General features: G+C 43.6%; 1 protein-coding gene across 1 annotated transcript in view; it reads right to left on the bottom strand.

Annotated features, from left to right (window-relative positions):
* Positions 1-704: 704 nt before the first annotated feature.
* Positions 705-24,755, bottom strand: part of PTGFRN (prostaglandin F2 receptor inhibitor) — a 65,288-nt gene continuing 41,237 nt past the window's right edge. Inside the window, exons 6-9 of the mRNA XM_083854823.1 lie at positions 22,061-22,480; positions 12,631-12,738; positions 5,454-5,759; positions 705-4,235 (exon numbers count right to left, since the gene is read on the bottom strand). Of these exons, the coding sequence (XP_083710949.1) occupies positions 4,069-4,235; positions 5,454-5,759; positions 12,631-12,738; positions 22,061-22,480 (1,001 nt within the window). The 3' untranslated portion in view covers positions 705-4,068. The remainder of the gene's footprint in view (positions 4,236-5,453; positions 5,760-12,630; positions 12,739-22,060; positions 22,481-24,755) is intronic.

Genomic DNA, 24,755 nt, shown 5'->3' with positions numbered 1-24,755 from the left:
TGAATTCCTTGCTTTGCTTGAGTGCATGGCTTGTGCTTTCCGTATTATACTATCTTTATCTCAACACATGTATTTTATTCACTTTTACCTTTCCAATTCTCTCCTCCTTCCACTGGTGGGGGAGTGAGCGAGTGGCTTAATGGAGCTTGGCTGCCAGCTGGGATTAAACCATGACAGCAAGTCACCTCCTTGCTGTATGATTTTGGTGCCTTTGCATGGTTGCTGGGGGTAAAAAAACATCCTAAATTCAGCCATTGGCAAAGAAAGCAGGAAGTTTTCTTCTTCACTATTGATTTTCCTCTTGGTACCTTGGAAACGAGAAGCCTCATGAAGATTCAACATCTAATGCCAGGTTTTACAGCAGATATTAAATATACACTCCCAACTGTGACTCCTGGCCTTAGCTAATCAAAATAAAACTCTCCCAACAAAAAGGCTGACTTACAGTGGGGTAGAAACACAATAGACTCAGAAAATAATTATGCTTCTCAATTCATCCCAGCAATGTAGGCAAATATTTAAAACTTACTGTAAAATAGGGCTCATGCTTATTTTACAGGGTAAACAGTGCTGGAATCAGGACTGTGAGGTTTACATTTTATACCTTCAACAATAGTGTCTGCATACATGCAGGGAACAAGGAAAGAAGTGCCCGTAGCTCAAACACCCAGACCCACAGCACAGACATAATCAAAAAGGCTCGCTCTTTATTTTAAACATAAAAAGAAACATTTTACACAGCATTGTTAGAACTATTCAGTACCTGCATTCCAGAATTGTGCCCAAAACTTTATTTTATAACTTTGAAATCAAAACAAGAGAAAGCAAATATCTTGCCCTTCTGCTGTATGATGTTCAAGGTTGCCCTGGATCGAAATTCCAAGTGCCTGGAGGAATTTACCAGCTTAACCAGGAGACGTGGCAATGCAAACAGAGGAAGATCAATGTGAGCCCTTAGGATACTTTGACAATACCACAGGTTGCAGCAGGGAGGATATGGATGCTTGTACTGCACCACAGGCAGCTTACTCTTCTGATACTCTGCAGGTTTAATACACAACCAGATGCACACACACCTCCACTCACACAAATCCTGGTCACACATGAAATAATAATAATAATAACAATAATAATAAAAAACATGAAAAGTGACCTCGATTTTTTTTCCCTTAGAGAGAAGATTCACACTCTATTTTTAAAAAAGGGGATAATACAAAATTGGCACAAGTAGAAGGAAACCTGGGGGCTAGGTCTAGCCCATCAGCTTCTAGCCTCCCAACTACAGCAAATACAAGGTGGAATGGGATGCAGCATTGCCTTCCAAGGGGCTGTCAGCAGTACAAGCTAGTGGCAAATTTCCTTCACTTGGAGTGACAAGGTGGTTTGTTGTGGGCCGTGAAGGAAGGTCAGCATTGGATAAGGACACGGGACCTTTCACTAGAGAAGAAGGGAGCCCTGACCAAAATAACCCTGAGTTTTTTTCCAGCAGGGAGGAAGTGTGCTATATTGTGTGTTTGGGAAGAGCTGGCGGTTCCCTGCTCATCCATTCCCTAATTATTGCATTACGGTCATGATCCTCTCTCCCTAAAACTTAACTGAGGGCACAGATAGAAAAGGAGTCAGTCTGCCAGGACAGAAAGTGACTGATGCTGTGCTTACAACTTCACCACCACTTCCACCCCTCCCAAGATGCCCCAATGCCACAAGCCTTCTGAGAAGAAAGCAGACGTTAATGCAGGAAAGAAGCTGCTAGATCAGCCAGCATCCCACATATCAGAATAGTGTTTCATAACATCCAGGAAAAAGCAAGATTTCACTACAGAGACAGGAGAGGAAGAAAAATTCTTGCTGTCAAATTAGTGTCTGAGTGAATCCTTTCCTGAAGTTCCTTCCTTTGGAAAGCATTGCTACAGATTTCTGGGCTTTCACAGTGGAAGCTAGAGAATGCTTCTGCCCTGTTCCTTAGGAAAGGCAGCTAATTCTGCCTGCAATAGAGGCCTTTTCAGAGCTCTTCCAGAAAAAAAAAAATCACGCCAGAAAGAAAAGTTCCCATGTACCTTCAGGCCAAGGTCTTTCAGAGGTTCATAGGTCTGGGGATCCCAGTTTTGGAATACTACATGAAACATCCTAAAGAGTCAAATAACAACTTACAAGCCCCAACTCTGCAAATCAAGCCCATTTTGATATTAATTAATATAATTTCATATTAATCTTTCAAAAATCCCTGGACACCTCTATGCATACAGATGTGACTGCATGCATGTTCACACACAGGACACAGAGCAGCCTTCTGGAAAACCCCTTCACATCAGCCTCAGAGAAAAAGGTCACAATTCAAGACAGAAAAAAAAAATCCACACTAAGAAAACTTACCACAAAAAACCTTCATAGCCCAGATACCAGACCTGCAGTTCCCCTGGAATATGCAGTGGGATGAGCTATTAGAAAAGCAGATTGTCTAGGACATAACTAATGTCTAATCAGCCAACAGCACACCACGGCCACTACCTTCCATGGATGCTCCTCTTTACCATCTTTTATCTTAAAAACCATGGTAAGTATTGAGGCCTGGCCTCATCTCTGCATTTCTCACCCCTCTTGACGCAAGCCAAACCACGGCTGCGACATCAGATGGTGGTGAAGTCCTACTTCCTCGTTTGTTTGTACACAGTATCTTTATTCTGACCTTTATTGCTTAGAACACCAGCTGTGCTGGGAAGACAGAACTGCCTGGCAAAGATGCTGCTCCCTCTCAGGAGCCAGGTCAGTGTGTTTGGAAGACCAAAGCAGGACTTCTGTACTATAGCACCGAGGAATAGGTCTCAAGCCCATGGGGAAAGCCCCACTGCAGGCCCATGCTCAAGACCAGGGCCGTTGGAACCTGAAGGATTCTTGCTGCCTTCTTGGGCTTGCTCTTATTCCTACCCTGAGCTGCACTGCAGCTACTGCAGAACTCAGATTCTGCTCACAGGTTTGAGGGTTACCAGTGAGTGACTGGCAGAAGCAGCACTGAAGTCTGGTCTGTGCATTTGGTAATACATAGTTTACAAGTCTCTAAACATGATCGCTTGGCCAACTGCAGATGAAGATTCATCTCTTACTATTTTCATAAGTCACACCATCACCTGGGGAGCAAGGGCTCCAGCCTCCCTGCTGAGGCCAGCAGAAGGCTGAGCCTTGTCCCCAGATACCACGTGCCCCCCTGCCACCAGCAGAACAGGGTCTCAGGCACGATGTGAGCAGCTGTAGTGGGGAGAAAAGAAGGTGGTAGAGTGGGGGAGAAGGTGGCCATAGGCGGACATCCATCAAATGCTTGTCTGAGGATTGACCCTTCAGGGTTGCCAAGTTAGTCCCTACTTACCACAGCTAAGAGCTTTGAGCACTAAAAATAAAAGGTTTGTAAAAAGTGCTTCAAAGACCTCCACCAGGCAAGTCACACATCAGGACTAACTGCAATCTCTTGGAAAGCTGGGAAAGAGAAGGCATGCTGACAACCATAAAACTGTTCTTTGCCGGAACAGCCTCGTGATGGTTCCAGCACAGGAACCTTCCCCAGCCTTCAACCCAACACAGAGAAGTCTCTGAGATACCAAGGTGGAAAGAGAAAGGGAACAGGATGGTGTGATGGGGATAGAAGGGAAAGGTAGATTGGTTAGAGTGAAAGTCTAACACTTTTACCAGCCTCTTTCCCATTCATCATCCTGCCCACTTGCTTTCATACAGGAACATCTTTCCAAAACCACGGGGGGGAAATAAAACCAATGAACAAACAACAAAACATTAATGAATTTTGTCACAGGGCCCTGCTGAAAGAAGGCTCAACAGTTTGCACATTAGAAGGACATAATCCCTATGCAGAAAGTGCTGCTGGAAAAGGAGAACTCCCAAGTTGCTAAATACGGCCTGATTGTTCTCAGGACACAACGTGTAACAAGGAGAAGCTTGAGGTCCAGGCTGGAATCAGAGGGCAAACACACTGCATTGTCTGGGCCTGTGAGCAAGTGTCCCAACACAATCCAAGAGGCCTGTGAGTCTCTCCCGAAATGCAAGTGTGTCCTGCCCCTGTGCTCAGTCCATCTCCATCGACATTAGCCGGCGACGCTCTCGCCTTGTTTCCTGCACTTCCTTCTTGCAGCACCAACGGGAGCTGCAGTAGCCAATGAGGCAGGATAGGAGTCCAATGACAGTGGCCAGGCCGATGCCAATCAATAGGGGGTACTTGAAAGCATTCAGAACTGAAAAAGGAAGGCAGAGTTGTTAGATATCGTGGAGAAATTCAGACAGCCCCTTTATTTCTTCTTGCCTGAAAAAGGAGAAAATTCCACATTATTCAGTCAGGGGCAGATTAATTATTTCAGAAAGAAATTACACTAACTTTCCTTCTTGACTTCCATCTTCCCAGATTTGAAAAATTGGTCCTTTAGTCTCTCCCTTTCCTCTTTACCCTAATTCTTCCTCTGTAATTTCAAAGCCTTGGAGAGGCTGGAAGCACCAGAAGAGCCTTGGAGTGAGATAAAAAAGTTGAGTTTATTCCAAGAGTCATCCTATCACACTTTTCCCCAAACAAAAACATTGGATTGTTTCCCCATCAGAGGCAGAGTGTGGCTGCATTCTTTGTAATACATTTCAAAAAAAGCAAGGAGTGGACTCCTTTATGCTTTGAATTACTAGAATTACTACATATTTACTCTGTCTAATCAACCTTCAAAGCTGGTACCTAAACAAAAAAATTGATTTTGAAGTACCTACTGCTCAGTTAAAAGGCAGTAAGAACTGAAAGGAGTTTAGAAAGTGCAGTTATAATAGTTATCAGCACAGTGGGGAGAACAAAAGCTTCTTGTTCATTTCAAGTTCATGGAACTTCCAAAAATGACCTCTCCTGGAAATATCAAGAAAGCAACTAGTTCAAAACCCCTCCTGCATTCATTTTCCTCCTTAGCTATGTGCTGAATGCAGTATCTAGTGTGCAACTTCCTTCTCATGAAGTCTAGCTACACTTGCAACCCTGTGTGGAAAGTAGACAAGGCATAAAGTGCAGGGAGCAACACGTCTTGTCATTAGAGAGGGAGGAAGGAGTCAGAGCTCTGATTTTCTCTTCCCAGCTTTGACACTGTGACAAATGTGACTAATCCCATCTGCAAGCCAGGAAGGGTTAACACTTGGAGAGAATACTGTGCCCTTGACTGAAGATGCCTCAGCTATGGCAAACATCCCCAAGAGGTGATCAGAAAAGAAAATGCTCCAGCCTTATATCTACCTACTGTTTAGGCAGAACAGATTCTTCTCTTCTGAAGAATCTCGAATCAGAAATTGCTAACCATAAAAAAAGATGACAAAATCTAATGAGATTACCAGAGGCACCTTTAAAAGTAGTCATGGGGAACATTTGCCACAAAAAGACATAATAAAAGGTGTTAAAAACTAAACTGAGAACACATGTTTCAGTCTCTTACCATCCATTTTCACAGACAGAAAGATGGGTTTGGCTTTGATGTCAGGCTCCCGCTGCCACACGCCTGTGGCAGATCGCACCCAGGGGGTCACCACGCAGTAGTGGTTCCCAAAGTCATGGTCCTCACAGCCGTGCACGCGGAGCCGGAATTCCAGAGGGCTGATCCTCTCCAGGCTGAGGTCGCTGCTCCCATTCCTCCTGCCCTGTGTCACAATCCCCCTGCGGTCCAGTGAGGCCAGCAATATGGGCTCCCTGTCCAGCGCAAAGGAGCGCACGGCAAACCAGGAGACGTCAAAGGACATATCATCTGTGTTTGTGGACAGAGAAGAATTCAGACAGGTTGGTGAGTCCTGAAAAGCATTCACAGTGTCATTTCTCAGCAGAAAGGTTAATCTGTAAGCAGCACAGCCAGCACTGGTCTGACAGCAGAGGGAAAACAAAAAAAAAAAAAAAAAAAAAAAAGAAAACAGAAAGAAAAAGAGTCCCCTGAACATGTCCTTTCTAGGAAGATTCAAGCAGTGAACTGCCATGAAACGCACTGACAGGAAGAATGGAATTGTACAGAAAGGGTGACTTACCACAGGGATGACACAGAAGTGATTTCTTGCCTTTCTGCCTGCAATTCTGAAATTTGTATTTAACTCTGATCTAAGTTTTTACCAAGCAGGCCTAGTATCATAAGAAGTCCTACAGGTATGCTGCACCTATAGTGAAAGGGGGTAGGAGTGCTAGGTATTAGCTAGCAGAGAGAGATTTGCAAGTCACTGTCTTCATGGGGGCCTACACAACCACAAGATCAGAAGGCTCTGTCCTGGAAGCCCCTTCCTTGCATTTAGAGCTTGCCTAAATGAACACTGATTCTGCACAGTGCACAAAACTTACCTGCAACAGTATAAAACATTCAGGAGCAAAGCCTGACCATGCTGCATTTATACATTCTTCCCAGAGTTGTGGGTTACTGTGACACATCAGACATGATGCCTTGTACGAGTTTCACCACCCAAAGACACAGTCTATAATATGGATTTGCAGGAACTTACACTTTTAACACAGCTGACAGGTAGTCAGAGTCTGTCAGCACATCCAGCTCGCTGTGTGTTCGTGCAAGGTCCTATTGATCTCATTAGCAGATCTCAGTCCTAAGCCTGTTAGGCAGATGTGGCTGAGTATCTACTTTAAAAATCACCACTATTCTTTGCTATCATGAGCCCAGCAACACCTGTCAGAGTCTGAAACCTGGCATGACCTACAGCACAGACAGGAAAGCCTGCTCACTTGTTTCCTCACAGGTCTTCCTTCCTGGCACATGAGCAAACTGATGGGTCCAAATTGGAAACAGAAGTTACTATTTCTGTCCTGAGTTTGGAGTACTGGTACAATGTGTGCACACCTAAGGCAGTCCCAGTGACTTTTGGCAATGTATCAAACCTCCATTTTCTATTATTGAGAGCTCTGAAAAATACAGTACTAGCAATCTGAAATTTAAAACAGATCTTTTGTCTAACTGGGTTTGCTTTTCTCTTACACTTTCACATTTGGCCTCCAGGCTAATGGAATAACTGAAGCCCTAAGCCTGCTGTTGTACTGAAATTGTTTATAGATCTAAGTGAAGATGATTTTTAAGTCTCTATCAGGCAAGCTATCACTTTGGCAAAGAAGGGAACCTCCATATTTTAAAGTAAAGGGACAGCCTCAGCTCTTTTACTTGAAGTATATTATCAGCCAGCCCTGTGGGACATTCTTCCTTACTGCAGAAAAAAACCCAAACAAATCAGTGTTTGGGGTATAATTAACTCCTTCTTAAGGTGCACTGGTTTTACACACATCTACAGAAACAAAACAAAAATATGAGAAAGCACATGTTACTATCAGAGAGTGTCTGACCAAGCTGTTTTGGGACACCAGCCAGTTTCCTGCCTTCCTGCCACACCCTGGTGTTCTGGGCAATGCACAGAACCTCGTGAGAGCACCTGGCCTGTTTTGCAGCCCTACAGCAGGAGCTAGTGTCCCAATCCTACATGGGGTTGAGCATAGGTCACACGGACCAGCAGCCCTCAGAGCAATCCCTCTTTGCCTCCATCCTACAAATGCAACTATCAGTTATTTGGCAAAGCACTCGGATCACTTCCCTTGAAACCAAAGTTAATAAAAATTACCATAAACACATGTTCAGTCAAAGAGACCAAACTTTGACCTCTGCTTTGTGCACTCATCCAAGTGTCTATGGGAAACAGAGCCTCTGCTGGAGAGAGCTCTGTTTATAGAAACCACTCTTCATCCCTGCTGTCTGTTTATGCCAAATACGGTAATAGCCCTGGTCCACAGGCAGTCACGTTGGGAATGACCAATTCCTTCCAAAGATCCAAGACTGATGCTTGCTCTTGTGTTTCCAGGTGCTATAGGAGCACATGGACACCTTTCAGGCTAAGTCAAATTATACTTAACACACCACTGACCTTGCTGGAAAGGGTTTAGGCAATAAATTTAGATGTTAAAAGATAATAATAATAATCTAGTCTTCAGATCCTCAGGCAGCTTTGCAGAATTCCTTCTTTTGCATCTCAGATAATTTGAGGTTCCCTTCCCTTCACATGAGTACAGGCACTTGCTGTCATTTTGAAATATTTGAATCTATCTTCTGTAATTACAACATGGGACAACAGTATTATGCCAACATATTTTATTAGCCAGTATACAGTTTGCAATTAGTGACTCACTACAGACAGTCAGAGGGAGGATTTGGCTCCGAGTACTCTGTCACTATCTTCCTTGAAATAGCTTAATACAGCAAAGTCATCTGATTCATATCTATATATCTCTGGGTTTCATGCAATAAAAACACAGGCAAATTTAGCAAAGCCAGGACATAAATCAGGTCCTCTCTAAATATCAGAGATGAACATGCCTAGCAGCTACCAAGTGCTAATAAATATGTAGATTCACTGACATAAAACAGGTCACACACTTGGCATCTGCACCATTCCACACACCTTGCAACAATGTTGACAAGTCACTCTCAATTTCTGACCCAAATCTACAAAAACTCCACTTCAAGAGCCACACTCACACTCAATAAGGATTTCTTTTCCTGGTTCTTTCTGTGCCACAGTCAGTAATGTGGGATACCTGGCCAAGCTGCCCCACAGTGAAGCGTAACATCCCAGTGCCCACAAGGGCATCAAGGACCTCAGTGCCAGCAGGACATGCAACCCTAAAGGAACAGGGAGCACTGGGAGCTGGACACTTCAGAGCTCTGTGAGCAGAGTTAACAGTGGTGCTGTGCTTCCTCCCCTCCTCAGCCAGTGAGGATCATCAACATGTAAAGCACATCTTTACGCACATTTCGATTTGACACACAGGGCTAAGCTGTCTGGGTCTTAGCTAGTTCCCTGACCAATCACTCCTCAAAAGAGGGAATCCTATTTCTAGACCAGCTTCTTAGGAACCATACACTTCCACTTAGAATGCTTAGAATGGAGCTCTCTCAGCATCCTGTTACAGTGTTGAATCACAATTTTGAGACCCTTTTTGTTTACTACATTTAAATGAGGTTGAATAGGGCTTCCTAGAGAGCTGAGCAAACCACTTCAAGCCATATAAGGGGTAAACAAGCTGGTTTTGTGAAATTCTCTGGAGTGCCCACTGGGTCTGTCTGGAGCAGATTAAAAAAAAAACCCACATCTCCTTTCAGACACAGTAAGTAATACTTTTAAATCCCTAAGCACACAGCCCAAGAATGGGTGATCTGGGAAGTCCAGAGAGATCATTTGTGAAAATGTGTATTCAACAGAAGTATCAGAAGTAGCTTTTATATCTTCAGGGCACAGAAGAACTACTATTCCCCACTGACACACAAACATATTCCCCTCGTATCAATTCAAAACACCAATCACAGCTGCCAAGCCAAAGGAGCCCTTCTTTAGATGGAGCAGTTGCTGCCATGTACTGGGCTTAGTAACACACACTCGATTTCAGCAGGGTCTCAAAGAAGCAGAGGAAATTAAAGCATGTAGCAGTCACACCAAAACCTTTTCTACCCTTTTGAAAATTTCCCACAGGGCGGATACACACAAACACACACTGCAAGCATTGTGAGTTGCCTCCACCAGAAAAGGGTTCAAACCATAAGTGATGCCTCTAGAATTTTATATGTATATTAAAAAAAAACTAAAAAATGGCACTGACAAAGATAACTGGTCATTGAGCTTTTCTTCAGCTCTTTGGAAGTACTTTATTTTTTTATTTGTGCATACAAAGAGGGAGAGAAAAGGTGGTACCTGACACCAATGCACATTGGAGGCATACATACTAACCCACATGCATGCCTGCAGAGTTGAGTGACTGTGTGCACAAGAGCAGAGTTGGCTGGCATACCACATATGGTCAAAGGATGTGCATTTAACAGGACATCTTATGAAGCATCCTGCTCCTCCTTTGCTCCCACACCACAGCCCTGCAGCAGGTCTGACACAAGAAGTACAGATGGCCTTGAAAGCCACCACACCCCTCAGAAAGGAGTCTAATGCATTTGCTCTTTTCTCCCTTTCTCATCACACTCTCAAATGGAATGACCATGTCTGTACTGCAGTCATCTGTTTTCTTCCAGAAGATGCTGATAACTCTTGTCCTGTTTCTCTAAATGCCAGGTGTAGGCTTTCCCTAATAGTGTGCCTCATGTCCCCAGTGGGATGAGACAGCCCTGTTATTTGCACAGTCTGTCTAACATTTGGCACTAATTTAAAAAGCAAGTCCTCCATTCCAGTTGTGAATTAAATTGTGATACTGACACAGCATAAAGACAGATCAGAGATGGGATACAGTGAGGAACTACATCTGTTTGCTACCATACAAGCCCTTCAGCCCTTCCTCTAACCTGCTCCATTAGCCCCCTCCAGCTCCCAAGGCCAAGAATGCAGATGGATGAGGGAAGTCTGCACACCCTGTATAAATTCCTGCAGCTCTTCTGCCAGTCTCATCCAGAGGACCAGCACAGACTGTGTCTCATCACACAGCATGACTGGTTAGGCCCCAAATTCTGCTCATCCTGCAACTGGAGGCTCAGAGCATGGACTGAAAAGCCCCCTCAAGGCCTGCCACAATGCCACACTTTACTCCACTCTAGGTTCATTTGTCTGCCTCATCTGCTCCATTACAGACTGAAAAAGAAAGGAACTAAACAAACCACCAACACGAAAGAAACAAGAAAAAAAACCGCCAGAGGTCTGCCATGTCCAAGATGACATTAGCCAGCTATGGAACAGATTACAGTGCTGACATTTAAGACTCTGTTCTGGTAGTCCAGGATTGCTGGAAACATCATCATCTCCAGCTCCAGAGATAATCTATCAATTCAACAGACACCCATAAACCCTTGTGAAGTTGTCAAGTTAAAACCTAACTAGGCTGATGAGCAGCTCCTCAAAAGACACCACCTTTTTACTTCAACCCTTTTGATTATCCTTATACTCTCTGTGTTCCTCCCAGTCTCAAGGTACCAAATACACACAAACCCATCCCAAACCCAACTGCAGCAAAGCACTGACAGGAGAGCCCCACTGCTACTAAGTGGCCTCTTTTCACAGCATGGGTAAGGCTGGAAGGGACCACTGGGGCTCACCTGGTCCAACCTCCCTGCTCAAGAGTTATCCTAGGGCACATGACACAGGATTCTGTCCAGAGGGCTTTTGATCTCTCCAGAGAAGGAGCCTCCACATCATCTCTGGTCACCCTCACAGTAAAGCACTTCATATTCAGGTGGAACTTTTCGTGTTCCAGTTTTCAAGTTTTAAGTGAGTCAGGGATGCTGAGGCCTCCTTCACAAGGCAATGCCGAGCTTATTTAGGCTGTCGAACACCAGCAGAAGCAGCAGCTGCTCCCTGTCAGCAATTATTGCTTTGAAAAGGAAGGCAGCTGCTCTGGGTACTGCCTCACAACAATACCTGTAAGAGCTTGAGCACACCTCAATGTGGAAGGGGCTTCCTGCTGAGCAGAAGCCACAGGACAGGCTGAGGTAGATGCACAGGCACACGTTGCTGCTTGCTGTGCCCAATATCCCAGGCTATGGCTCTTTTGACAGCAATAAAGTTTACTCAGCTTTTTCCTCCCTACCAAGCATTTCAATAATACAATCTACAGACTTCTATCATGTTTTCACAGGCAGCACACGACTGTAATCTAGCAAATTGCTTCCCTGCCACGCTCATATTTAATGTAGAACAGACATCTTGTAATTTCAAAGTGATGGGCCTTTACTAAGCCTGGTACTTCATCTCATCAGCTACTACACCATAAGTAATATTTTCTGCACAGCACCTCTTTTGTAGTGGTTTATGTGCAGGCTTTTAAGTTAGGCATGAATCATGACAAATTTATATTTAGATATATTCATAGATATTTATATTTACATATATATTTGTAGACTTATTTTAAAGACATGCTTATATTCATAAACAAACTATATACATAGTGACTCAACTCAATCCAAACCCAAATTTTGGGTATAAGAGAGAGTTACTCTCACATCATTTTGATGAAAAGCAGCTCAGACAATGCTTGGCAAGCAGCTAGGTTTTGAACAATTCTCTGAACTTTTTAGCTTCCCATAAAAATTTGCTTTTGTGTCTGCTATCCTTCTCACAGGAACTAGGTACTGTATTTCTTTCTTCCACATAAAAAGAGGATGCTCAGCTCTGAAGACAGTGAACATTCATTTTGACATTTAGGCTGCAGCAGTCAATTATTATGATTTTTATATTTACCTTAAGCCTTAAATTCACTCTGAAAAAGCTGACTGGCCAGGTGTCTAAGATTTCTTTACAGATGACCATTTTCTTCTAAACGGTTTAGCCAAATGACCTCCTTTCCATTTAAAGGGAATAGGAATAGTTTTCATGGCCCATCTGATGGCTGTAGGTTGAGGTTGCCTGCAGTGGGGTCAGTTGGTGGGGAAAGCAGAGGGGGATTTGCTGCTAAGAATATTTTTACCCTCCTCCCTCAAGAGGTAAAATGAAAAAACAAACTTGCTTTAAACTGAGCTGTGTAAAAGCAAGCACACTGTCCTGTTTTTATCTAGTTCCACAGAACTGTTAGTTCTCAACTCTCCACCCTCACTCTAAGGGCATAGAGTTGTAACTTCTGAAGGCAAATGAGTTACAAGTGAAATAATTTTGCTGAAATACCTGGCTCAAGTGGCATTCCTTCCGTTGTGATGATGCACAGCAAGTCTGCCACCTCGCCCTGGTAAATTGTTGGGTTGTCAGAATGTACCGAGACATTGAACACAGGACCTGGAAGAGAGTAAGAAATAAGAGTAAATTATTCGTGATGGGCTTTATTTCACTGTCCAACGCCTTTCCTGCACGTTTTTGAAGTATTCTCTCCTAGTTTGTGGAGACAGAGCTCTGAAGGAGGGATAAGCAGCCATTTAAGTTTTTTGCAAAATAGTTTTTAGCCATTTAATCCTGTACTAAGACAAAGTATCCAAACCATCAGGCCAACACAGAGGCTGCTGCCCAGATCTGCCTTCTACTCTCCAGCACAAAAGGAGCTGGTCTTCCACTTTAAGAGCATGGGAGTCAGACTTGCAGGCTAATCCAGAATGGATCTTTTTGTTGAGGCTGTCAACAGGAATTCAAGTTAAAGCAAAACAGTATCTTAACAATACCAATGGTTTTACAGTGGAACTGGAACAGACAATACAAGCAGTGCATCTGATAATACTTTTCTGTGGGTTTTCCTTCAGGCTCTGCCACAGATAGCTTCTTCTGCAGATGTCTCAAAGCCCAAGGGTACAGTAACTCCTTCAGCTGCAAAGTGGTGATGATATCAATGGAAACCATTAGGCTGTTTTGAAATACTCAGACACCATGACAACACTGTGATGTTTTAAAAGACTTCTGACACACATAGGTTAAAGAAACAAAACTTCTCCGAATTTTGACAACAGCTGCATCTCTAGTGGAAAAGTAGCAAAATCACAACTCCTCAGATATGCCAGCATTGTTAATACTCTCTATTTCACAGGGCAGAAACTGAAGAATGTACCAAAATACCTCTATGATTTCCCTACTAATTGAGGTGAAGGAGATTAGTAGAAGGAAAGCTGATCCCAATGCTGACCTCCAGGATGACTTTCAGGGAAAGAGCAAGGAAAGAGCCAAAAAGAAACTTGGGACTCAAATTAAGAACCCTTTTTACACTCCCTAGACTCCTATTATTACCTGGCTCACCTACTTCTGGCACAGCAGCAGTAACAACAAGCAGAGAAGAGTGGCTTGGGACGAAAGAAAAGCTGCTTATTCACTCTCCTCCATTCTCACATGCTACTCTTTTAGTACAAGAACCCTACATTTCAAATCCGCTGAAGATCAGTAGCAAACAACGCTTTTAATGAAGAACGCTTTGGGAAATCATCCAAAACAACCCACTTGTGCCTTGCTCTCTCAACAGGTTTCTGTGGAAAGCTACTCTGACAGCTCACCCCATGGCACACACTTTACCACATCATTCCCAAACTGAGGTTCTGGAGAGACACTTGGATGTATCATGAAGCTAGAGCTATAACTTTTGGTGCAACTTTTCTAGACTACTACAGCCTGTCTTGTTTTGGTCAAGAGATAATACACAGCATGCTAAGAAATTAATTCCAACTACAATGCAATAATGACTTTTCCAGCTTTCAAAACCCCCCCTCCCCCAATTCCCTCTGCCCCAGAAGCAGTTGAACTTTTGTACACAATGGTAGCATGCAGACACATAATCTGAGACTTTGACACCCATTTTGACACTAGAAGATCTTTCTTAAAATTAACACTGCAAATTACCTCCCCCCCCCCCAGTCAAGGATAAAAGGGTGGTAGAAAAGCAGTAGAGGTTATAAATGGATTACAAACCAAGAGTACTATTTACATGTTTATGCTAGAACACATTTAAGGAAACAAGAGACCCAGAATACTGAGATCAGCTGCTCAGACAGTGACTTCACACAAGCACAGCCCTAACTTCAGCTCAGCATGATGGGATCCTTTTCCTAGGAGATGAACAGAGATTAATCTGAATGCTTCCTCAGCATCTATCTAAACTGGTTTTGTGTGAATTCAATTTGTTTCCTGACATTCACACACACACACACCAAACTTTATTTCCCTTGCAGCCTATTTGATTATTTGTCCTCAGATAAATGAAGACATTTTCCATCCTTTTTTTTCGGAGTTGGGCAGACAGAAGTTCAAGGTCCTAGGGGATTAAAGGCAGCATGGACCAGGGTACTCCAGCCAACTATAAGCAGAAAAGTCTCAAGCTGTGTGTGAACTGTCAAAGAAAAGAAAGAAAGAGACAGTCAAAATCTGCTAGGAACATCCTTACATTCCCAGCACAGTCCCTCTGCTGCACTGATCAAAGGCAGAACAGTACCATAATAATCCTGATACTGTCCTAGCCCAGAGTCTACCCTAAGTCTATCCTGCAGCAAGTGAGGGGACATCACATCAGGAATACAGGATGTGCTCTACTCCAGGAAACAGGCTGGATGCTGGGAGGGGTTGAGCAAGAGAGATGAACTGAATGATTCCAACTCTGTCAGGCTAAAGATGGGCTACCTTACCCCTGCCCTGGCAGGTCAAACAAGGAAAGACAGAGGGCACATGGGATTTTTCAGGCCTTATTTCTAGGCTGAAAGTCCAGGTACCTCCTGCAATGAACAGACTCCTTTGAGTCACCAAGCATTTCTCTACCAGGCCTCCCCCATGGAGCCAAAACTTCCTAGGCTGGAAAGGCTCCAAGGCATCAGCTGCATTGGCATTTCAGGATTGTGCTTCCCCTTGGTAAGGCACAAACAGTTCTTTCCCTTTAGTTATTTCCCTAGCAGGTAACATCTCTTGCAAATTACCATCTCTGCCTCCAGGGAGAAATCACTGTCCTGTGCTAGAACTGGATATCAATAAAGAGTCAAGAGATGTGCTGGTAGTTGTGCTCTTCCCTCTTCAGCTGAAGAGGGAGAACAACATTTGTTTTTTTAAACCTAAGCAAGATTAATTACATCGAAAGTTCCTCAGTTCAGTCTCAAAAACTGTGTGGCTGCAACTTCCTAAGGTTATATGCCTTCTTTGGGTGTATCTCAGGCCTTCTGCCCACATAACCCTGGGCCTCAGGCATGAAAGGACAGAAAAAACCTTCGGACTTTCAGAGATTTATTCCTCCCCTTAAAAATCCTGAAAAGGCAGGAGGCTTGAGTGCCCCATTCCCCTGCCCAGTGTTCAAGAGGCCCTGGATCTGGACCACACCAAGCAAGGCTCAGAACACAAAACCCAAGTACTTTTCTCAAATTTTTGCCCTCCAAGACAAAACAAACAAAAAAAAAACCCCCACAAAAAAAGAGGCCAAACATCTCAACCCCAAGATTACAGATTCAGGCATGTGGTAAAACAGGCAGCTCCCAGCAGACACTGATGACACTGGCTCAGGGTCTCAGCACCGTCACGCTCAGGTACTTTCAGTGTCACTAGAAGGGTTGGGGAGGTGACAGGAACTCTCTCCTTCAGTGAGATATGAGTCCATGCTACATCAACACCGAGAAAAACAGAGCTCTGCAGATAACAGATGATGTGGCTTTGGCCATCCTGCCACCTGCATTTCACAGTCTGAAATACTGTTATTGGCACCTACTGGCCACTCGGGAGAATAAACAAACCAGAGTTTAGTTTCAATTGCAGGGCTGACAGATCAAGCATGACCTGTAAAACTCATCAAGAACAAGGCAAAGTTAAATGCTGAAGAGCTGTTCACCAGCTTGAAAGGTGAGAAATAACTGGATTTTAATAACTTCAGATTTGAAGATAAGTGTCGTTCCCTCATATAATTTGGAAGCCAAAGAGCACAGATTTACAAAACAAAGCAGCATTCCCAATTCTAAGAGCTGAGCATCCTAATATTCTACTGAGAGCTTTGATTTAAAATAAGCCAAAATATCTGTTCCTCACTATAAGTAAGGCCTTATGTAAGCTTAGATAAAATCCCTAAAAGAAGTTTTCTTCTTTATTAAAGTTATAACAAATTTATATTAAAAATTTTCTGCAGTCAGGATAGTAAGAGTTTTCAGAGCATTTATTGACTCTTGAACACTTGAAAAACACTACAGAACATTAGGCAGAAAGTGAAGAAATTGAGGTTAAGAAATTTACTAGTACAAATCCAGAAGTGCTTGAAGAGAAAACAGTTTCCAGAATCAGGATTTATTCTGTGTACTTTTCTCTGAATGTTCCCTTTTATATTAGATCTCGATGCTCAAACTGTTGATTTTGTGTCACCAGGAAGGTAACTCCAGGAGCCAGACCCTATAGTGATACATTTTTCAGCTAAGAAGTGCTATGCTAATTTTTCTACATATAAAAATGAAAGAAGAAAGAGTTTGTAAGCTGAACCAAAATTTGTTTTTTACTTTGTGCACAATCAGATTCACACTGAAGGGACTGCAGGGTGGAAAAGAAGAGTTCAAGTTGATCGTGTTAATTTACTCAACTTAAGTATTTACAAACTGGAGACAAATTCTGAGCCCTCTTTACCTGATGTCACCCCATTTTCTCCCTGCTTTCTTTCCCTGCTCAGTAATCCACTTTAAATCTGCAAGAAAAATGGGAAAAGGAAAGAGAATAACCAAGAGCCAGTTACAATGCAGCTCTGTAACCGAAGAGGTCCTAATTATCTAGGGTCCTAGGTCTTTGATTATCATTTTACACTATACTTCTCTGCAAAATAAAGCATAGTCTCCCCTAAGACACAAGCTAGTTTTATTTCCCAGCCAAGTAGAGAAGAGAAAGGTCAAGTAATTTGATGACAACAGAGACCTAGGGCAGACTGTTCACCCCAAGAAGCCCATGCCAGTCCATTACTGACCAGGGGGGCTGGAATTCCTGCATGCAGCTTCCCTGCTTCCAATCACATAGCACCACAGACCACAAAGAGGGAAACAACTGATGCAACCCACGAGTTCTGCAAACGTCCAAAATATTACTCATCTCTGCCCTGGCACCAAATCATTCATTCTTCAGCTGAGAATTCCATGACCTGCTTTTCTCCAGATAATAAGTTTCTTCACCTTCACTTTTCCAGACCCCTGCCCTCTCCCAGCTTCTTCATGAAGCTGTTCCCTAACAAGCTTTACCCCAAGCCTCATAATGGCTGTTACTGGAAGAAACCCTCAGTAGTTAAGTCTGTGGTTTCTACTTCCAGCTACAAATTAATGCACACAGGAAAAAAAGGCACACAATGACAAAGCACGTTCCTGCCCATTAACAGTGGCTGGAAAATACCAGCCTTTCTTGCCAAAGAGTTTCTGCTGCACTGCTTTTCATTCATTTCCGTGATTAAGCTTTCTTTCCTTTAAGGATCTTTCTACTCGCCCTTCTTGAAATTGAGTATCTCTTGGGGTCATTGCAGGGCATCGTTTCATTTTAATTGCAAGTTCAACATCAATACTCAGCTCATATTTCAGCAGCTCTTGGTTTATCTCAGCTCCCTCCAAAGTGAATGATAATACATTGCTGTGCAATGAGCTCACATGCAGATGTAATCCAGAGTTGAAGATTTCATTGAGATATTTCCCTTACAAGTTCTCTTTTATTTTTGCCTCTCCAGAACTTTCTACCCTCTGCTGAATGGCACAGAGCAGAGATAGCTCAGAGCACAGCCAAGCTGCAAATGGTTCTCTCTCATAACACACTTCTCAACATGAGATTAAAAGCTTCCTTCTCCCTGTTTCCTTCCAGAGAAAGGAAAATAATTCACTTCTGTGGAAATCCCTGAGAGTGTGTAGCAGGCAAAGACATTCTAAACACTAACCTGGGTTGCCCAGTTTATGGTGAAAGGGTTTGAAAATTAAAGGATGAATGCCAAAACAGAGTTCATGAAGCTGTCTTCATGCACTGGCTTGGGAAGAACAGCAAGGGACAGAAGACAGGCGTGTTCCAGGCTGAAAGAAAGGCTCTGTACACATGCATCAACCAGTAGCTTGGGAGGAGAGAGGATGCACTGGAGCAGAAACAGTGCAATGAAATTAAGAGAACATTTCAAGACAGGCACTGGCAGCTGCTCTTGTTCCTCACATCACTGGGCAACCTTTTAAAAAAGACATGGCAGAACCTTTCTGTCCTACACTGGGAAGACAAACAAAAAAACACTGAGGAATATTAAATTCTTCATATGGGACAGCTTCCCCTGCCTCCCAGATAAGCTTATTTTGCTTACAGCAGCTGGACATACAAAAGGCATTCGTTTTATGAAACTGGTCTAGTGATCCATGTTATCCATGAGGTCATACCAGAAGATTCACAAGATCATCTCTGGTCTTAAAATATATCCAGCAGAGAACAATATACCATTGATTGAATATTTGAAAACTAATGGCCTGATAGGCTCCTCCTCACCTCATTCCTCCACCCTCACTTCCAGTTCATATGGTCCGGTGGACAAAATCCACATTTCCTTTTTTTTTTAGTCCAGGTTGTTTCAAACAAATGCCTTTACATTAACATCTCAGTTCATTAAGCAAACGGAATAAATACGTCCCTCTGCAACAGCAAGTGGAGAAATAAGAAAGGAGATCTCTGCTTGCAGCCAGCAAGTTCTGCCTTGAATGGAAAGAATCTGAGCAAGACATTTTCCACAGATGTTCATGGAAAAACATTTCAGAGCGCTGCCACATTTCAAGCCTATTGTGGCAGGAAACACTGAAGTTTCACGTGTGCAGTACCCAGCTCATATGTGAAAAGCTCACAGGCCACTGCCACTCAGAGAGATCACACTGCACAACGTGTATGCATGCTTAAAAACTCCTCTTTGAAACATCACTCAGCTCAGAGAGATCTGGGAGAGAGTCAAATCGGAGAGAAGGATTTCCAGTCCCAGCAAGCCTCACCATCCCCCATCAAAGGGGAATCAATAAAAACAACTGAGAAAGAAATTCCTCCTAGGACTAAAAGCTTCACGTAAAACCCTTTAAGGGCTTCCTTTTGCTGAAAATGCTGCTTCCTTATTGATCCTTTCCCCACTCCAACAGCCATGATGGAAACTGAAAATGCTGCCCAAGCCCAAGACTTCAAAGTACGGAGGAGACTGGAATACATCCTATTTTTCAAAATTACACTGCTGTATTATATTCCCTCCAGCAGTTATAGACAAGTTGTCTTTCTGTTACACTTTGAAAAATCAGTGCAACTGACTCCTTAACAGTTTTCCTATCATGGACAAACGCTCATAAGGTACCACACCCCACCCTCCATACAGCTCAGGATTTAGCACACTAGTGCTCCCCAGCATTTTTTGGGGGTTTTTTTTCCCCCCAGTTGCCTGGAAAGCTGCAGATACCTCTTTTTCCCTGCACCTTTCCTGTTAGTATCTTCCCTCCAATTTTGGGGAAAATCTCCCTAGAAACAACTAGCTCCCTCAGCAGTTCTGCCTTTCACCATGCCCATTAGGGAAATTCTGGCACCAATTTATTTTTTCTGAAGAACAAGTTTGACAGCTGCTTGTGCCACAGGATGCAAGAGAAGGGTGTGATATCTGAGCTGTGCTTTCATAGCTGCTCCACCACTTTGCCATTTACCCCTGGCTCCCTGACTCAGTCTGCCTCAAAGACAGGAGGCTTCAACACACAAAACCAAAGTAACACACCCACAAACCATCTTCTGTCTTGTATACTTAATTCCAGATGATTTCCCAAATAATAATTCCACAGTTAGTCCATTCCAACTGTACTCATCACATGTTCTCATCGTGCCCAGAGGTGAATATCCAGCAGAGATATCTGAGTAACAACCGAAGGACACAAAGTTCATCCATCAATTAAAGAAAATTGCAGGTATTTCAAGACAGATTTTACTACATGCCAAGATTATTTTGGGAAGTAGCACTCCAGCAAATTGTGCCAGGGATCTCATTTCTTTCTTCATTCTCTTGTAAAGAATGAAAGGCTGACAGGGCTTCAGGACCATCCCTCCCCCTGCTCCAGCCCTGCTACTGGAATTCACACATTCCCAGGGCACTTCTACACACTGCCTCCCTTTCTTCACTCCACGCTCCAGAAATCCAATCTGGGTGAAGGGGCTGGGAGGGGAGGCTGACAGCAAAAAGAAGTCAAGACTACAACACGGACGCTTCCCTCCCTTGCATTGCTCGCAGGTTTCCCTCTGAACCCTGGGTGTCAAAGCATCCCAACAAACTTTTTGGATGGGAGTTCAAAGTGACACAAGAGAAGCAATGCTGGGAGAGGCACCAACCAACTACTTTTGCACAGAGAAGTCTCCACATAAGAGCTTGGAGGGGAAGAGTTTGGAGCAGATTTCATTCTTTCTGGTTTCTTTTATCACCCCCTTTGCAAATACTATCTCCCGCTGTGTCTGACACATATACGAAGAGTAATAAGGCTAAAACTGCAGCCCACTAAACCATCTTGAGAAATTACCTAAAACTGAAAGAAGCCGAGTCAACGTCCTCTGGCCAGCTTAGATCACAGCTACATCTCAAAGCTTCCTACAAAGTGACATCCTCATTGCCAGGCTGTCCTCCTATGATCAGCCCCTGTCCTTTTCCCAGTGTGCCATATAAGCAAGTTCAGGTCTTAGGAACCACATCATCTAGAATAATTACCTTAGTTGTAGATGCAACCAGAAGTCAGGCTGCTCTTGCCTAGACACAGACACATCTAGATATGCTACAGCCCATTACTACCAGCAAAATATGAGCATGAAAACCCCACCAGGACAAGACCCCACCAGATTTGTTTATCAAATCATGAGAGGAACCAACCCTTCACTCATACATGCACCAGTGTTATGAAAACAGTTCCCATTGCACTTCCCAACAACATAACATGACAGAAGTCAGGGGGTTAACATCCATCTCTGACGATCCAAATCAATGCCATCCATCTCTCCCTGCCCCCAACATTATATTAGGACAGGCACATTTCTATAGAAAAGTCTCAACTGGCAGGCTTTGTTACAGCTGAAGGTAAGGGTTTCAGTAAGCAACTGAGGAACAGGATGTCCTTCTGGGTACTGAATTTCATCCCAGTTTGTGGAGCTTTGTAGTTCAGCCATGAGGGACCTCTAAGGTCTTGCAGTGGCTGGATACACTTACTGAGATGGCTGAAATGTTACCCTGACCTGACCATTTTCTGCAATTACATCAACAGTCAGGTGTGCTCAGGGAATTTAATGCTATGCTAATAGAGTCTGTTTTGGAACAGAAATCCAGTTTGTATTAATCCTCTTCCAGAGCAGCCACTGCTAACAATCTAGTGATACAGCTGGCAAATGCAGCAGCAGTGGCTCCATACTGAGAACCAGCTCTGAGCCTGCAGGACCATAAAAGCTGCATTAGTAGAGAAAAACCCAGGGGTTATGATTACAGCCAATTCATTAAACATCTTTCTGTAAACAATCAATAGCACAAAGGACACAAGTACCACCAAAGAAGACAAGCACAGCTCTCAGCCATCACACCATTTGTTCCAAAGAGCAGGCATTTCTGAGACACAGAGAAATTAATGGGAAAGCGTCACAGAATTCTCTCCCTTTCCAGCTTAGGTGCACGGCTGCCAGGCTCTGTACCAACCTGATGTCTGGAAGTCTATCTGGATAGGGTTGGACAAGCCGTTGACCGCCTCGCGCCACATGCCACCCCCGCCTGGGGACCATGCGGTGACCACGCAGCGGTAGAGCCCGGCGTCGGAGATCTGCGTCTGGTACATCCTGTAGCGGAACTCGTTCTCCTGCACCTTCTCCAGGACCACCCCGTCCACCCGGGTCTGGTCCGTCCAGTCCTCCAGCCGCACCACCGAGTCCTGGTTCAGGGAGATGATGCGGGTGGTGCCGTTGGGGTTCGACTGGTCCGTCAGGGGCTTCTCGGCCGTGATGAGGACGGAGTAGCGCGGCGTCTTGATGTTCTTGGAGGACACTTTGCACGTCATCTCAAAGGTGTGGCCTGCTACAAAGAATGGCTTCAGTTTCACCGCCTCCACTGTAAGGGTGTAATCTGAAGAGGGAAGGAAATAAGCAGCAAGAGAGGGTTAACAAGTAGGTATGGGTGTTTCTGCAGCACCGTTCAACCTAGAAGATTACGGGCAGGCAAAGTTCCCTTTTTGGAGGAAGAAATCTCAGCACATTTATCTAAACATGTGGACAGCCCAGAATGCTACTCAACAGTGCACACACACACAAAAGTGCACAACAGTTTGGGTCAAAATGGACAAATGCAAACAAACACCAAATACTGAGCAGATAACAGAATACACAGGTTGTAACAAGACAGGATTGTTTTATTCAGGAGTAAAGATATTAGACAAGATTCAGAGCCCCAGTTTTATACTGGATCTGGAGGAGCACCTTCAGTGGTGGGGTAATAAGGGCACTGCTGAAGTACTCACGACTAATGACAAAAGCTGCCATATGCTGAATTGGCAACACTTAGTCTAGCATCTTTTATTTCCCTTGAAAAGACACCCAAACAGCAATCCAGACACATTCAACTGGAAACACATGACAAAAGTTGGTGGTAACAGAAGTCTTCACCTCAGGTATTCCCCTACAGATTTACACACACCTCTGCCTCTGTGTCACTCTTCACTGCCCTTGCTTCTCACACATTTACTTGCACACAAGCCTACCAGAAGTCTTGACAATTTCCCATTTGACATCAAGAATTCCAGTAACACTTACTGCTTAGTTTCCTTCCATTCTCTACTGGCTCCTCAATCCAAAGAATCCCCTAATTACAGGGTTTGGGAAAATTATACATCTCGGAGCACAGCTCCAAGACACACAAAATACAAGCTCACAGTGAGAAACTGAGAAAATGAGGAGTGACTGAAATCAGAATCAGATAAAAGGAAAGGGAGTTGCCAGTTTCCTGGCATTGTGATGAAAAGACACCCTGTACATCAAGGTTTTTCTTAAGCAAGGGAGGGATGGGGCAGAATACACAGAAGTAACAGTATTGCAAAAATACAGCCAATCCAACTCTCTGGACTTACTTTGCTGTACCATATTCTCCTTTCCCTCTCCCATTAAAAAAAAAGAGCATAGACTGTTAAAAAGCTCCACAGAACCTCTTTATGCAAGTTGAAACTTCTCAGGAAAAGGGAAATAAGCAATGGTGAGACTGAAACACATTTCCCAAAATTGAACTTAAATGCAGTAATATTTATGTCCTCCCCACAAGAGCAACAAGATACTTGTCAAGATTACATTTTGCAGTGTTTTGCCTTCAAGCAGCAGTTTTCACAATGAGTAAACACAGCCCACAAGATGAGAAGCCTGGTATGACAACTTTAAATCAGTACTGTATAAAGCAGATCACAGTACAAAGCTATATAAAGAAACAGCAGGAGCAGTGAAGGCTGAGATGCTTCTAGTGGTCTAGCTGAGCACAGAATTATTTGATACTCCACACCAAACCCCCCTCACACGTCCACCCACTAAGCAAGTGACAATACAAGAGTTGCACATTTAGGCACTCGGTACAATCACAAATGAAATAGTATAGACTCAGAGTCATTCTCCTCTCCTTTGTGAAAAAGCTCATCAGATACCAAATTCCAGACTTAAAATCCATTTTTTCCTCATTCTGTGTCTGTCAGACTCTGATATTTCCTTCTTCAGCATTTAGGAGCCCAGCACAGATCAGCTTTTCACATATTTTTAGGAGTATAGTAGGCAATTATATTTTGTCCCAAAAGCAGAAGCACAAACAGCTAGTTATACTTTTCTGGCACATATTGTTGCTTTCTAGGCCATATGAGGAGGCTCTGGGCAAAAATCCCTCCTTATTTAAATGTTCTTTATATTGTTGATCTTCACATCCAGAGCACTGTGTGTTAGACACCAGAAAAGAAATCTTACATTTGGTCTCCAGCATATGTGTTTAATATTAAACGCCCTCACATGTTCAGAGTAGTTCAGCTACAGCTGAATTAACTCTCCCTTCTACCTGGGCTTCAAATACCTTAACTTCCACTATTCCCTGAGCCACAGGTCAGGCAGCAGCAGAAAGGGCAGTGTCTTGTCCCCAACAAGAGCAGAGCAGATTTTGTTCCTAGACATCCCTTATTGGCTTTCCATTTGAGGGCAATAGCAGATGCTTTTACTAAGTATTTCTGCTAAAGGAAAAAGAAAAAGGAGTGGTGGTAGCATGGGACAACAGCAGAAATGCCATTGGTAGAGTTTGTGGAAGAGAACAACTGGGGCCCAGAGATGCAGCTGGAGAACAGTTGATAGAGTTCAAAAGGGTTAGAAATTAGGATGCTGAACAG

This window comes from Zosterops lateralis (genome assembly GCF_965231275.1).
Source record: "Zosterops lateralis genome assembly, chromosome: 2".
NCBI classification, from domain to species: domain Eukaryota; kingdom Metazoa; phylum Chordata; class Aves; order Passeriformes; family Zosteropidae; genus Zosterops; species Zosterops lateralis.
Note: the sequence above shows the minus strand (reverse complement) of the source record. Positions and strands in the feature narration are given on the sequence as shown.